Below are 16,739 nucleotides of genomic sequence, written 5' to 3'. Positions count from 1 at the left end.
GTCACTTCGGTTGATGTGTCCAAACCATCGGAGCCATGCACTACACCGCTTCTCATCAATCTGCCACACACGCCTGAGCTTCCAGATGTCTTCGTTCATAACGTGGTCGAATCTGGTGAGGCTGAGTACCCATTGCAGCGTTACGTCTCCATGATGTGTAGGGCTTGCTTGTGCTTGGTGGAGGCCGGCCGGCCAGCATTCAGCCCCATACATGGCCACTGGGCAGACGACCGCTTTATAGGTCATTCAGCACAAGCTGTATGACAGGTCTTAATTTTAGGAACACAGAGAGTATGATCTTTCAACTGTCAATTTTGAAAGATACTGAAAAGCAGATATTGAGAAGCAGAAACATTTAAAAAGTTTATTCTGGCACTGAATTATTTTCAAAATATCTGGTATTTTTCATCTGTGAAAATAAAACTAAGAAGAAATGAAAACGTTAAATGAAAAAAAAAACCAGCAGGTTGAGTTTTCGAGCAGTTTGCAGAGTCAGAGCACTTTTGTCAAGATACCCATTTTCCTTATTGCTCAGTAGAGATACCACTGACTGACTAATTGCACAAGTTATGTATTGTCACCAGTAATGAATATAATAATAATTATGATTATATAGCACTTTTCACAGACAAGAGGGAGTCACTTCAACCAACATCAATGTGCAGTGTCCGCCTAGACGATGTGACAGTAGCCGTTCTCGCACCGGTGTACTGATTAGCTTTTTAGTGGTAAAGAGGAGAGAGAGAGACAGCCAATTAGAGACGGGGTTTGGGGCAGAATGTATGAGGGCATGATGGACAATTTAGCCATGACATTGGGGAATACCCATCTCTTTTCAAAGATGCCCAAGGATCTTTAATGACCACAGAGATTCAGGACAATTCATTCAAAGGGTGACACCATTTATAAGCACAGTGTCACCGCCACTGCTCTGGGGCAGGGGTCCTCAATCATGGTCCTGGAGGGCCACAGTGGCTGCAGGTTTTTGATCCAACCCAGTTACTTAATAAGAAGCACTTACTTCTCAAGTAACACTTCTGCTTCACTTTAGTTGCCTTGCTTGTTAAGATTTTAAACTCTTATTGCTTATTTTAGTCTTAAACAGCTGTATTCTGTATGCTCTATTGTAGGAGTAAAGTTGGACAGTTTAACATCTGTGGCAGAGCGACGGGCATTAAGCAAACTCCTGTCAATCATGAAGAATCCACTGCATCCACTGAACAGGATCATCTCCAGGTAGAGGAGTAGCTTCAGTGACAGACTGAGGAGATCGTTCCTCCTCCACACTATGCGACTCTTCAATTCCACTCGGGGGAGTAAATGCTAACATTAATTTTATTTTAATTTTGTTTCATTTTTATTACTATTTAATTTAATATTGTTTCTTTGTATCAGTATACTGCTGCTGGATTATGTGAATTTCCCCTTGGGATTAATAAAGTATCTATCTATCTATCTATCTATCTATCTATCTATCTATCTATCTATCTATCTATCTATCTATCTATCTATCTATCTATCCTTAGTTTTTAATTGATCCTAATTAGCAATAACATGCAAATGACAAAAGACGCCAGCATTTCTCCATTTAGCTTATTACCATTCACACCTGTGTGTCTTTATAATGCACTATTGGGTTTAATTAAATACTTGGAAGGAAAGTGAAGAGAAAAAAGTGAAGGACTGAGAATTACTCATCCATTTTAGCCTTCAAACCATTTGGATGATATCCTTAGAAAGGGGAAGAAAATCTAGAATATGAGACTTACCTGGCATAGCAGAGTTAAAGCACTAACAAGCCATGACATTAAATTATTGGCAAGAATTGCTTTCTAATTAAGCAACCGGGTCAGAACAAAAACCTGCAGCCACTGCGGCCCTCCAGGACTGTGATTGAGGATCCCTGCTCTGGGGTATTGGGTCCACACACAGACCACAGGGTAGGCACCTCGTGCTAGCCTTACCAATCCCTCTTTCAACAGCAACCTAAGCTTTCTTGGTTGGTCTCCTATCCAGGTACTGACCAGGCTCAGACATGCTTAGCTTCAGGTGAGTGTCCTGTTCTCAGGTGTAACTGGTATTGGGCAAAGCATACAAAAAGTGACCTGTCAGCAACAACATTGTGTTCAGGTATGTTGGCTCCAGGGAATCTCTCTTATCACTGTGTAAAAGAATGGTTTCATTTTTGAAAAAGGGTTTCTCACTGCTGTGCAAAGTGGCAGGTAAATTGTTGTCAACAAAATGCAAACACTTGAGAAGTAAGCTGAAACGTTTTTTCACTTGAGATCTGCTGTCTATATGGAGGTCTGCACTGCTGCTTCAAAGTTAAAGATACCATTCTTTTCATTTCTGGTGTTGTCACCACATCTCATGTTTTTTCTGTGATCATGTGGGCTTTCACCCAGAACTCCCGTATCATAAACGCATGTCTGTTGGGTTGGGTGCCATCTTTGAGTTGGCCTGGCATGAGCAGCATGAGTGTCTGTGTTTGCCTGAGCCTTGGAATAAACTGCCATTCCACCCAGGGTGGGCACCTGATACTTCAAAGACACAGACAGCTTCTCCTTGATCCACAAATGGACATATGTTGATTAAAAAAATGCATTGTCACATTTTTGTCTTAATTTTCTAGTCATTTATGGAAAAAACATGCCTGCTTAAAATGTTCAGGTTACGCCATCTCTGCAATATATAAAGTTATTTTACAGTCGCTTTCTTTCAAAGATCCAAGAGGACACTTGGAAAAAGATCTCTCAATTAATATATCAGAAAAGGAGTGGAAAGTAGCAATGCAGAGAATTCACTCAAGCTCCATATCATAAAGCATACAATTATACAACTCAAAATTATATATCGAGCACATCTGTCTCGACTAAAACTCTCCAAAATGTTTCCAGGGCATGATCCAACCTGCGAACGTTGCAACCAAGTCCCAGCCTCACTGGGTCACATGTTCTGGGCCTGCACCAAATTAACATTATTCTGGACAAAAATTTTTAATTACCTTTCAGACAGCCTTGGACTCACAATCCCTCCTAACCCATTAACAGCTGTGTTTGGGGTTCTTCCAGAGGGGCTTAAAGTGCAGAAAGACAAACAAACTGTGATTGCATTCACTACACTGTTGGCACGCAGACTTATTCTGATAAACTGGAAGAACCCAAACTCTCCTCTTTCAAGTCAGTGGGAAACCAAAGTGTTATATTATTTGAAATTGAAAAAAATCAAATACTCAGTTAGAGGATCCGTACAGAGTTTTTTTCAAAACCTGGCAGGATCTAATCAGTAACATTTAGAATAAGCTCTTAAAGCACAGAGGAAGTAATTATTTCCGTATTTCTTTTTCTTCTCCATTCATCTCTATTGGCTTATCAAACTTATTAATTTAGGTCTGTTTACAAGCCTTAAGTTTTACTCCGTTGGCCTTGCTGTCTCTCTCAGGGGTGGAGGTCGACTTGTTCTCAATCCTACTTTTTGTAAAAATTGATTGATTTGTATGGAATGATTAAAGAATTTATAAAATTTCCAAAAAAAAAAATAAATAAAAAGTTCAGGTTACAGATGATCATTTTTAAATTTCATGCATGCTCTGTTTACAGTGTTATTCTTATTCGTAAGTGTCATTGTGGTCATATTGTCATTAGCTATAATCATAAAAATGTAGCAGCGGTGAAAGCAGCATGAGAGTCCTTAAATGGCTTACATTCTGTCTTTTCTGATCCTCAAATTACAAAATGATGACATCATCTTGTTTAATAGTTTTAAAAGGTTTCATGTTCACCAGGAGCCCCGTATTCACATTTTAAATCTGTTTACATTGATGAAGCTGGAAATGCATAATGTATATAAAAGGTCACAATCGATACAAAAAATAATTTGGTAGTGACTCGTATGGTGCAGTATGTGTGTGTATACTGTATGCGTTGTTGTTTCTTTTTTTGTAGACACGCTGTAAGACTTTTTTTTGTTTTCATCCGTAGGCAGTTTGGTTCTGTTATTACTGGCATGGGGTGGGAGGCCACTGCTTAGAGTTTTATAATTAGAGTCTCGCCATTGCAATTTTCTCCAAAGTAAGCAAAGCAAATAGGCGGATGTTTAAACCTCTATAGTGTGCACCATCCCAACGTATTTTACAATTTCTGTAAACACTTGGCCCACTTTTACATGTACAGTATATATTTGTCTGTCTGTATGTAACTGGAACTCAGTTAAACTAAGTGACTTAATCAAGACCACTCAAGAATCAGAGGTGGGCACTGGACCAGCTACCTTGTAGATTATAGTATATTTGCCATTTTACTCCTCTAGTTGACTCCGACAGCCCCTTCCATTGCTTACTTGTATACTTTAATTGTCTAGATCAGTAGTTCCCAACCTTTTTTTTGTCCATGCCCCATCTAGGCATCTCTAAAATCATGATGTCCCCCACTGTAACATATACCTTATTCTTATTATTACCTATTCAAAAAGTGAACTCCTACTCACATGGAGGAAGCCCATAATGTCATTAATTTGGTCTAAACAAGCTTCCAAAGAACATGGAAACAAAAGAGGGAAAGTACTGACAAAGAAATCACTAAGACATTGTTAACAAAATAATATAATATGAAGTAATATGAAAATACAGCAAATACAGTTTTGAAAACTTATAATAAGAGACGTGATATTCATAAATATAAAATAACTTTGACAGCTTTTTCTGTAATATTTTGATCATTTTATATTTTTGTTACCAGTGACGGCGTACTGCACGGTAACGTGTAGTGAATACACTTGACTTGAGCATTTCTAGTTTTCAGACTCTTTCTCTGTCTCTGTTTAGTATTCGTTTGCTCAGAGGTTGATGCGCTTGCTGATTCCTGAGCAGCTCTTCTTTTCTCCACCCTAGTGGTCCGCTGCTTCTCCTCCTTCGTCAGAATCTTTTCGTGTTAAAACTGATTAAGTTAGCTTTTGTGCTGCAATTATTTACTAAATTTTCTTTAATTTTTCATTTAAGCTGGCACTTAAGTCTTCAATCTGAATCAAGAATGATTTAAGATATGAAGAGGTAGGGGAAGTGACGGCGAAGGTGGTAGGGAATGAGAACGGCGCCCGTACACATGCACCACACTACCGTCCTGCTGTGCACTGCCGAGAGTTGATTCTACAATAAAATAAAATAAAAATAAGGAGTAATAAAAATCATCACCCAGAAAGTGGATAGTAGGCGTCACGTAGTATATGTGTACCAAATTTCAAGTCAATAAGTGAAATGGTTTGCGAGCTACAGGTGATTTAAAATCCTGGACAGACAAACAAACAGCTAGAGGTAGCGAATTATATAAGAAGATATTGCAAAATTTTATAATCATTGTTACAGTTCATTTTATTTTAATGGTAAAAATGATTTCAAGGTAGAAAAACCCAAGCCGGTTGTAAAATCATATATTAAAAGGTTCTTCACCATCCCTTCTATGTTTATATAAATACATAAATGTCTCTGTAAAAAATAAAAATAATTTGTTTATTTTTTTCTACCATTTTTAACAGTGAATTTCTGTTTTTTCATTATATAAACTGTTTAACGTACCTAAATTGTCGAATTTCCCCCCAGTGGGAATCACCGGTCTAGACGGAGAGAGCATGAGAGAGGGGTTGGGAGCATGTGCTGATAACGCGTTGCTGCACCCATCAGATTATTTCTAAATTTTACAACTCCAAAAAAATCTGTAAAACCAATTAAATCGCATTACAGCTAGGAGTAGACCATCTTCTTTCAATTGCTTTTTAGTTGCTGATAAGGAATCCTGTAGGCCACTTTCAGTTTTCATTGGCAGGGGCTACGAGGCCAGTTCTCCAAGGACTTGAAGATCTGAGTTTAGAAAGTCAGAACGCACATGAACCACATTGAGCAATGTGCAGATTACTACCCCAAATGTTTTGTAAGGGGAGTAGGAAAGATGTGAGTCTCATTGTTTCGGACACTCTTCACCACACCATCTTCTGAAACCTTCAAAGAATTGTCAGATGCTAATTAGAACATGATATTCTGGGAATGTGTTCCTTCTTTTAGAAAGTTGAATGCTTTCAGTCTTCTTTTGTGATGAATTCAGTTCCTTACAGCCTCTTGTCCATCTCAATGTGCTGAACCACCTTCTGCACAATACATAGATACATCACCGACGTACCCAATTTGTGATAAGCAGTATTAAGATTACTGTTCAGTGCCCATGATCTTTAAACAAACAAAGCCATAATGACATCGACATATAGCCAGTAACCACTCTCAAGGGATGGTGCCGTCATTAGTGCTTTGTCTAATTTCACCAGGAGACTGGATTTGAGTCCTGATCTAATACCTGCGGAGTCAGCATATTCTCTTTACACTGGGTTAATTGGTGACTCGAAATAGACCCCACATGAGTAGGTATGGCTCTGTATGGATTAGATGCCCCCAGCTGGGTTCTCGTCTTGATTTGCCTCTGTATAAACTTAAAAGGTGAATTAAAGTGGATTCAGTAAATGGAATGCCGAATTAACTTAATTTACAAAACCAGAATGCTGCAGGTATTTACAGAAGTATTCCAAATTCAAGGATGCAAACATTTAGAAAAATAATACAGGTGGAATCCCGTTATAACGAAACTTATGGGATCATAAAAATATTTCGTTATAACGAATATAGAGAAAATACGTATACTGCCGCATCCAATGTCATCAGCATTTTGCCATCTTCAAAAGCAGCGGCGCAAGGACAGCTCTGGAGTGTCTGGTAAACAGAAAACCAAGTGCAAAGTAATTAGTTGCCCTCTGCAGGGTCAAGCTTACCGAGTAACGTGCTTGTCGCACAATGTTTAGAACATTTAACACCGGGCTTTGACGTGCTTTTCCACGCACTCTCCCGATCGATGTTCTCAAGACCGCTGATCGCCGCTGGTGTTCTTCAAATCGGAAGATGGGGGCTAAACCAGGACACTTGGCCATGTCGAGGCTCCTATCTCGTGCTTGAGTGCTGAAGAAACAGTTGTTCGTATTTCAAATAAAGTCTTGACGCTGCACCTGCCTTCTGTATACAGTAATGAAGTACCTACATTTTCCTTGAAAACCTGGACGCACCATCCTGTCTCTCGTAAAACTCTGTGACCCAAGTTGGAGAACACCTGTGTAAAAAATGCTGCTTAAACTGCAAAAAATATTTTATTTGAAAATGAGACGTTAGATGTTAACTTTATTTTTTTACGGAAATACAGGTAAGAAAATACAGAATAAAAACGAGATGTTACATGTAACGGTTTAATAGAAATTCAGGTATTAAGATACAGAATAAAAACTATAAATTAGATGTAACCTATTAAAAGAAATATAGATATGAATACAGAATGGAAATGAGACTTTAGATAAGGATGAATGCGCGATGCCGAAAGCTTTCACTACATCACTTTTCTCCATTGCGGAATTAACTTTTCGAGGACCGTTGATTTTTCCTTCAATGTAAACTGAAGCCGTTTCTCACTTTTTTGTTCAGTCAGTCAGTTATTTTCCAAGTTCATCTCAAAGAAAACTTGGAGACCCTCTAGGAACCTCAAACAGTACAGTATCCACATTCAACACAATTACCCACGCGGACGCTAGGTGGCGCACTGGCTCAGAATTTGGCTCTGTGTGCGACATCGCGCCCACACTCTCGCTGAGCCGGCCCAAGACCGGAAATATCGCGACAGTCTTTCTTTGACATATCCTGTTGCAGAATTCCTGAGACTCGGCACGGAAAGTGTTGGTGCGGCATTATTTTGCATCGCATTATTATATTCAGTGGCCATTTTGGTCAAAACCACGTTTGTTATACTGATATTTATACTTCGATAAAACAATGTAAAATGTAGTTGTATGACTGTTTGTCCGAGACCACAAAGTATTAGTTATTATGAAAATGTTGTTAGTTCGGTATTAGCTGCGATGTAATTTGACCTGCGTAAATTAAAAATAGACCACACTATAATTTGCAAAACCACTGTGCTGACTACCAAAACACCATGGATTCACATAACAAAACTCTCAAACCCACCGAACCTTAGTACAGTTCAGAGTTCATCTAGGAGAGGGGGTGCTGACACCAAACATGTCCTCTTCCATTCCCTCCACAGTGCTGAAAAGACAACCAATGAGGGCACCCGACTCCTCCCCTTCTGGTCTCCCGCCAATAAGTCAATAGGAGGTGCTACTCTGTAAGCAGAGCAACCCATACCATGGAACTCCCGTTTTTGTACCTTACAAAGAAAGGGACAGACTCTGTAAACCCTAACCTACACTCTTATTTTTTGCCTTTTACTTTCGTTTCATGGAGCACATACGTTTTGAGTAAATGGGGACGACTGGGTTGTTGGGACAGGATTTGTTCTGCACTTGACCACAATGTATATATAAACACAAATACTTGCAAACACTGTATACAGTATATTGCATATGTAAATATGTGTGTGTTTAGTTCTTAGTATTGTATTATTCTCATCAGTTTTTAGAAGACCTGCAAGTAAGAATTTAATTGGATGGAGTACACAAGACAATAAACTTGACCACATAGAGCCAATTTAGTCCCCAGTTAACATGCAGGTCACTGGAGTTAGGGGAGAAAACACACAAGTGGCATCAGTGGACCATTTTTTAGAACCTTGCAGAACTGTTTGATGACTCCGATCACTTGGGGGGTTTATAGGCAGGAATGAGGAGCCCTAAAGAGTTACCTGAAAATAACCTGCAGAAAGAGGTAATTTGTTGATAATGGGGAACCCAATACTAGGAAGACCGACAGTCAAGTTTACTCCAGCGAACCAAGTCTCATACAGTATGTTGCCATCCTACAACATAGGTGGGAAACCTCCATGGATTGATAAGCTCCTGGCTCTAGGGGGGGCGTAGTTGTCATTGTCCACATTGGAATAAATGTCACAGGTAAGAGAAGGCAGTCAGTTCCGATATCCTAATTTAAAGAGTAAGGTGCTTAGTTAAGGATCAGGATTGACAATAGTCTTCTCTGAAGCTCTGCTTCTGCCACATACTAGTCTACGAAAGAATGAGGAGATTAGAAGGTTTAACAAGTAGGATAGCAGGGTATAGGTTTATTTGGCATTAGGGCTTATTCTCGAACAGAGGTGACCTGTTCCATCATGATGGGTTATATCTAAACCAGAGGTACAGTATACCAATGTATTGGGAAGTTGAGCAGTAGGTTAGTCAAGGAATATTTAAACTGGGGAATTGGGTGACTGGAAGCTATGGTCTGTTTCCTGATATTTGTGAGAAAAATAAAATTAAACTATAATATTGCACAAAATGATTCTGTTAAAATAGTGAATTTCTCCGATTTCTGCTCAATGGTTTCAAATGGTGAGATCTCCTATAGCAATTTTAAAGGCAAGTGCACTCTTTTACAACCATTTGATTATGTAGGTCAAAAACAGACTGTTTTAAGATGTGAAACCTTTATAAATTGTAAGTACTGACAGATTTCCAGTGCATAGATGGGAAGAGCCTGTTGCATGCGTTTGTAAAAATAACCAAGTGCATGCAACATAACTGAAAAATTGAGAACTCAAAAGACAAAGACAAAACACACATACACACACACACCCTGGGAAAACTACTCTTTTAAAGGCTGCAAACAATTTCAACATTTCACCAATTCTAACACATACACATCATCTCATTCACCTTCTCCATAATCTAGCTGGGAACTTAAATACATAAGCCAAATATTTATTTCAGATGATTTGTTAGATTACAGATTTTATTGGCCTAGTTGCTGTATCATCCCATCTCAAGACTGAATATCATGCTGCTGTAGTAAGCAGTTTCAAAACAATCTACATTAATGTACCAAAACAATTTTATTATTTACAAATGGGGGCTAAAAAAAAACAAACAAAAAGAAAACAAAAAAAACACATAGCCGGGGTCTTGTTGGATCATTGTTCCTTGGAATAAAGTTAGATTAAGGATAAGAGCCTTCAGTCTACATACTTCCCAAGAATATCACCATCTCGGAAAAGGAAATATTCCTGCAAAAAGAAAAAAAAGAAAAAAAACAAAACTTAAAGCAAAAACAAATATAAAAATAAAAAGCAGTAATTATGGGCAGAAAATATCTACCATGATTAATCAATGTAGTACAGTAAAACTTTTAGTCAAATAGTACTTTCTGAATTGACTAGTTCTCCCTGACCCTCCCCTACACTACACACCGTCACGCTCCGACTCTCTGTATTGTTTTTTCAGTAGGCTAATCACAGTGTCAGCCTCACCACATTCAGCAGAACAAGGTTCCTCCAGATATCAGGCAAAATGTTCCTGTATGTGGGAGTATTTCACCAGAACAATTCTGAGAAAGCGGTTGCTTGTTCATCGTGTGATGTTCCACAACAACACTAGCTCAGTATACCTGAACAGGAAGCATTCTGGAAGTATAATGCAGGGCAAAGCAACAGTGCAATTAACAACCCTCTTACATTTACTTAGCTTTTCAAAAATAGTTGTTATAGGTAATGTATATGAATCACAGACTTGAAGCAGTCATTGCATGCAAGTGATATTCAACAAAGTATTAAACACAACTGCTTTAATGTGCCTACACATTGCTACTGCCCTGAAATAAGAGGACCATCTAGAAAAAGTGTCATTTCTACATGGTGTGACCAAAAGGTACACAAATACCCTTAAAGTCTACAATGTGCACTTCAATCAGGTCTAAATTGTTTGATTTGTAATTTTAAACTCTGGACAACTCAAGCTGGGGAGCATACACTGGTACAGTGTGTTGCCGCACCCACTACACAACAAAACAACTCGGGATCCTGGTTGGCAACCCCCCAGGCAGACATGCAGTCCAGTCATACCCTCCAGAAATGACCCTCTATCTGCCGCAGCCAGGTATTACGTGGGCGACCCCTTGGCCTGGTCCGGCCTCTTGGGTTCCCAACAATGAGGATCTTATGAGCCGGATCACCCTCGGGGAAATGTGCCACCTGGCCGTAGTGCCAAACTGATGCTCCCTCACAATGCTGGTAATGCGCCTCATTTGGGACTCCATAAGCAACCGTTCACTTGACACAAAGTCAAACCAACAGTACTCAAAGATTTTCTGGAGAGACACGGTACCAAAGGGGTCCAGTCTTTATCTCAGGTCACTGGATAGCGTCCACGTCTCACAATCATACAGCAAGACAGGAAGCATCAGGACTCTACAGACTTGGACCTTTGCCCTTTTGCAAAGATATAAGGAGCGCCACACACCACTTTCCAGCGACCTCATGACCCCCATGCTCTCCCAAACCAAGGACCAGAGGGGTAAATCAAGGATAAACGTGTCTTTATCCCAAACGTTATGGGGGAAAAGACTATTTTTTCAACCCAGCTCATCACAATTTTTAAATATTACATTAATGTTTAAATGAGATGATTGCAATAACAAGCAATGGGAATTAAAAAATGCACAATACTGTACCAGGAGTGCAAAAATTAACTGTTGAAAAGTTTAATTTAACAGTTTAGTGCTCTACAGTTGCAGAAGTATAGAATACGGTTTTTATTTCTCTCTTCACCAGATGTGTTTTCTATTGCAAATTGATTTCAGTTGGTATTACTTATACGTTACAAGCCTTATTAAGCAGGTTTATGCCTCAAAAGCATAATTATTTGGTCTTGCTTCAAGTTGGACGGCTGACACCAAGTGGCAGCTCTAGATATCTTATAACCATGCTGTCTTCAAATCACCTTTGTAATAAAGCGGTAATGTGGCCAGTGAAGCTGGCAGCTAAATCATGTATCCTTTTGATCACTGTTTATACTGTAACTTTTTCACTAGAAATCAAAATATACACAACACTAAAATTTGCTCCCAGTTGATCAACCAACAATCAGAACTGCATTAATATAAATTTATTAAGAGGACAATTATGCAAAGAATGTACACTGCCTCCCTGTCTCTAATGTGACAACTTAGCTTACCCAAAACATGCAAAGACACAACAGAAATGCTTTAGTGCTTGAGAACACAAGTATTACTGACACCAAATTTAAATACGTAACACACAGTTATAGTTTAAACATACATAATCTACCCACATAGCCATGGTGAACAGACTTAGCTATGCTGGAAAGTGAAAGCCAAAGAGTGACTAACCATTCTTGTGGTGCAACCAGTTGGTATCAAACTGTTTTTATGAAGAGAGTTAACAACAGAAATTCTTAAAAGATTAACAGAAGGTTAAAAACATAGTTTCACATCGAAGGCACATCTTAAACTGTAGTTCCATTTACACTATATTTGTATGTCTGAACCTTCAGTACGTTACGAGTAAACAGATCTCCACTCTAATGGGATTCAGTGCATTAGACGACCCTTCCTTTTCAATTGCAGGATTTCAAGGACTGCATAATTTACTTATTCTGTATTAGGACAATCGGTTCTTTTTAGATATAGCCATTATTCAAACCTTGCAATATTGCATAAATGTTGAAAAACACTGAAGCCTGCCTCTCCAAAATGTGCTGATAGGGCACAGTTTGAATTATCTATTATCAGAATAAGCAAGCACACTAAAGCTTGTTATAATGTCTAAATAAATTATGATCAAAACAGTAAAAGCATTTCAGTGAATATTTAAAAATCTCTTCCACTAATATTTTGTACATATCTCACAACATACAACTTCATCACTGACTTTTAGGGCAAAGTTGGAAGTACGCCCGTGTGGTGTTTAACTTTATTAAAGCAGATATCTTAGGGAAAGCTATCCATTAAATGATGTGACAATGAACCTGCTTAGACAATTCACTGACTCACCATGGCGACACACTCGTTCTCATAACATTGGACTTACAGGCTGCGAGCCCATAGGTCGTGCTGACCCAATCTGGATGGACCGATCAAGACCATCACAATTTTGCCCATTTTTGGCATGTTTTTCCAAAGGTGGATCTGAAATCACTGGGTTTCTATTAGATGGATTTTACATTTTTTACTTGGGTAGAGAAAAAAAAAAAAAAACAAGCAAATGAAATATAAAATGTTGACAGATTTGAAAATGTGAAAACTGGGAAGAGTCTGCATATTTTGTTAAGGGTCATCTTTAAATTTAAAAGGGATTGTGTGTGCTTTCTCATGGATTATAATGTCACAGGCAGGTGAAGGAGGCCACAGGTTGAATACCTAAACTAACAAATCAGTCTACTGCTTTCAAAAATAAATGTTGCACTATGGCTTTCTTACTAAAATGAGTAGTACTGGTGGGCCTCACTGACCTGGGGTCATTAGCGTGTGCCATGTGTGGTGAGCAGGTCATGTTTATACCTCCAATGGGTCCTTCCACTTTGTGCGACTTACAGTATGATGCAATTTAGTGTCCGTCTCCCCCTCTCTCCAATGGAGACTCCAGCTGCTGGCTCCCCATAATGATTTGTAGGGCGCAGTATAACAGGGAAACACATACTGTATATTTGCAGGCTTGAGAAACTAAGCAGATCTTGCTTCAGTATTGTTTTGGTACCGGTATGGTGGTCTGAAAGCTGGTATTGAGACGCCAGACAAAAACTAAATGTGGGTTCTTCCAACAGTCTAAACCAATGTCAACTGGGTACCAGCATAGAAAATAGGCATGGCTGCATTTGTGAGGTAAAGGACTGTCATTCCATGTAGAGCTGAAACTTGGCTTCAGAAACCAATAAAAGTTGAAAAACAGCCATTAAAAAAATAAATGGATGAGTATACATTAAAGAACAGTATGTTAAATCTGCTGGAACAAATTCATCAATTTAGAAGTTATGTAAATGCAAAATTGAGAGAGAGAACACAGCCCTATTGTCTCAATGAACATACAATTTACTTTTAAGTCTAGGCTCCAAAACATTACTGCCTACATGCACCCATAGATTGTTATGGATCATATTCACACGGATGTGCTTCTCAGTTTTTTGTTTTTTTTTTTCATTTCTGCTACCATTGAGTTTTAAATAATAGGAACCTAGCTTCCTAATTACACTGAAAATCTTACCTTACATTATAACACTGTCAACCTGGTTGTAACTAATAACTACATAGTACGGGGAAAATCCAGAAGTTAGGGGTTGGCACAAAAACAGAACTAAGCAGGCTACACAGAACATAAAGGAGATGCCACTAGGACCTTCATCAATAGGAAAGCAGAGATACCCTACACATTTAAACTGGCTCTCTGCAGTTACACTACCTACCTTCTCTTCTATTGTGACTTTTGTGCCTCCATACTCTGGTAGTAATACTTTATCTCCCACATTCACACTAACAGGCTCCAGCTGTCCAGTCTAAAAGAATAAAACAGTATTAACACACAGGTGCAAAGTAAAAACAAACTCTTATATACAAGTTAACAAAGGTTACAAAGAATAGATATTAAAACAAAAAACTTAAAACTTGCCTTTGTTTTGGTTCCAGGGCCAATTGCAACCACAGTAGCCTGCAGAACTTTACCCTGGGTCTTCTCGGGAAGCATGATACCCCCTTTGGTGACTGTCTCTGCAGCAAAGCGTTCCACTAAAACTCGATCAAACAGGGGAAGGAACCTCCTAAATGCCTGTCCTGCCTGTATTAATAAATATAATATGACCGTCATGTGTTAAACCCAAATTGTTTGAAAAATTGGTCAGGTTTTTTTGTACAAGAATATTCTCAAACCCATGCAGGACTCACTCATCCCCCCCCCCCCAATATGGTTAAAGATGGATAATGAGTTGGAAAATAGCAAGGATCACATCTGTTGCATATTATTCCACCAAAATTACTGCATAAAATGCATATGTAGATTCTTTCTGCTTATGTTCAAATGTCAACCATAATAAGACTGTTAGAATGAAGAAATTGGTTTTCTGATCAGTTATATATATATATATATATATATATATATATATATATATATATATATATATATATATATATATATATATATATATATATATATATATATATATATATATATATATATATATACACACACACATACAACACACACACACACACATACTTGGACATATATCTAAGAACATAGACTCTTAAAAGTCAGAGACACGCCAATAGGTATGAAAATCCAGCTTACAATTAAAATTACATCCGCTTACACATAAGCTGCAAAGAGCTTAGTCAACCATTAGCTTTCAGTTAATTAACTGAATTAAACAACTTGCAATTGAGCACAGAAACTTCCACACATCATCCTAGTGTGGCGAGGTTGAATTTCCATACCCCAATCAGAGGATCAGACCCAGTCTCAAGGGCATTTCAAAGTCAAAAGAGGCTGAACTTATTAGGCTGACACACAAACTGAAAGAATGACGGATGGACTTGAGAGTTAATTATTTGCATTAGTTTCTCAAGGACAAAGTGTTTTTTTTTTTTTTGGATAACAGATGTCTCTTAGAGGACACACTAAATGAAAGATACTAAGCTCACATCAGCCTAATTTCTTCCACCATAACAGCAATGTAGCTGCCACTAGGGAAATATATTTCAATTATGCATTTTGCAGCATAATCTCAATACAAAATGGAATTGATTGTTCAAATATCCATGCGAAAATCTAAAATAACTACCATCTCTTTTGTATTGTGATCTGAATCATGACAAACTTGAATAAAGAGTAAGCTTTGTGGTTCTGTTATAAAATATGATAGACATGAAAAGAAATCAAACAGTACAGTAAGCAAACACAATAGTTTCTCTGTCGTTCAATTATACAATTACACACGTGGTGCTAACTCTGTATCTAAACGCGCAAGTTACAAAGTTTAAATCACACACCTATCAGTTCCACGCCATAAGAGACATTTTAGTTAGTTTGTTTTTTTTCTTTAAATAAGTCTTTAAAACAGACGGTAAATATCTATAGTTTAAATAACATATGACAGATCTTCTTAGAGCGCCGTCTAAACCATCATCGGTGACGGAATAAAAAGGATTACGCTCTTGAAATGCATATTTCAGCAAAGGTGATCTGAAAAAGTTACATTGGCAGTCATTGAGATGCACAGTTTGTTATCCGGTGTAATTTTACTGAGCTCACGTGCTCGGACTACCTTTAACGTAATTTATTCGAGAAATGTGTAATCCCATAAAAACCAGTGCCCAGAAGGGCCGCTAGATCATTCAGAGGTGTTCTTGCTTGAGGAGGCACCCTTCATTTCAGACTTCAATGACATTTGCCTACCTAGACCAGTATGTACCTCGGCTCGAATACAAAGCAGAATCCGACCTTGGCACTCTTTGCCAGTGTCGCCCTATGACAGAGATTCGTACCAAAAAATCTCGCGTCACACACGATTACAAAACAACACAATTACTAAAAAATGGAGTGTAAAATATAAACGCCCTACGCGCTTTCCAAAAGCAATGCCTTACCATCTTTCAAAGATGCTTTTCAAAAAGGCTGCAATACACCCGATCGCTTTGCTCGTCTGAGTAGTGGCACGAGTTGAAATACAATGACTTGCGCGCTCCCCCACGTGAAAACCCGGCTGCGTGCAATGCGCATGTCTGACCTTCAACCCAAATGAACTGTGCAATAGCTCTGGAGTGTTCTGGAAGATTCCTTTATTGACGTATGGTATATTCTGAGAGCAATTGTGTTTTAGAGTATAATTTTTCAAACTACTGAAGACCAGGTACAGTATCGAATATGCCAATCCCCATCTCAAACGAATGTATTTCAATTTATTTTACTGCAATTGCACCATGGTCG

The 16,739-nt window shown here is 38.4% G+C and overlaps 1 protein-coding gene across 2 annotated transcripts in view; it reads right to left on the bottom strand.

Moving 5' to 3' along the window:
• The window catches only part of LOC120530995 (MOB-like protein phocein), a 60,872-nt gene extending 44,319 nt beyond the window's left edge, over nt 1-16,553 (bottom strand). The window contains exons 1-4 of one of the 2 annotated variants that reach the window (XM_039755884.1): nt 16,400-16,530; nt 14,427-14,591; nt 14,224-14,313; nt 9,717-10,034 (exon numbers count right to left, since the gene is read on the bottom strand). In XM_039755884.1, coding sequence (XP_039611818.1) covers nt 9,984-10,034; nt 14,224-14,313; nt 14,427-14,591; nt 16,400-16,402 — 309 coding nt within the window. In that variant the 5' untranslated portion in view covers nt 16,403-16,530 and the 3' untranslated portion in view covers nt 9,717-9,983. Of the gene's footprint in view, nt 1-9,716; nt 10,035-14,223; nt 14,314-14,426; nt 14,592-16,399 lie in introns of those variants that run through there. The other variant, XM_039755885.1, reaches the window with a different exon arrangement.
• Between the last annotated feature and the right edge of the window lie 186 nt (nt 16,554-16,739).

This window comes from Polypterus senegalus, chromosome 6, assembly GCF_016835505.1.
Source record: "Polypterus senegalus isolate Bchr_013 chromosome 6, ASM1683550v1, whole genome shotgun sequence".
Taxonomy (NCBI): Eukaryota; Metazoa; Chordata; class Cladistia; order Polypteriformes; family Polypteridae; genus Polypterus; species Polypterus senegalus.
The sequence above is the reverse complement of the archived record's forward strand: the minus strand, read 5'-3'. Positions and strand labels throughout refer to the sequence as shown.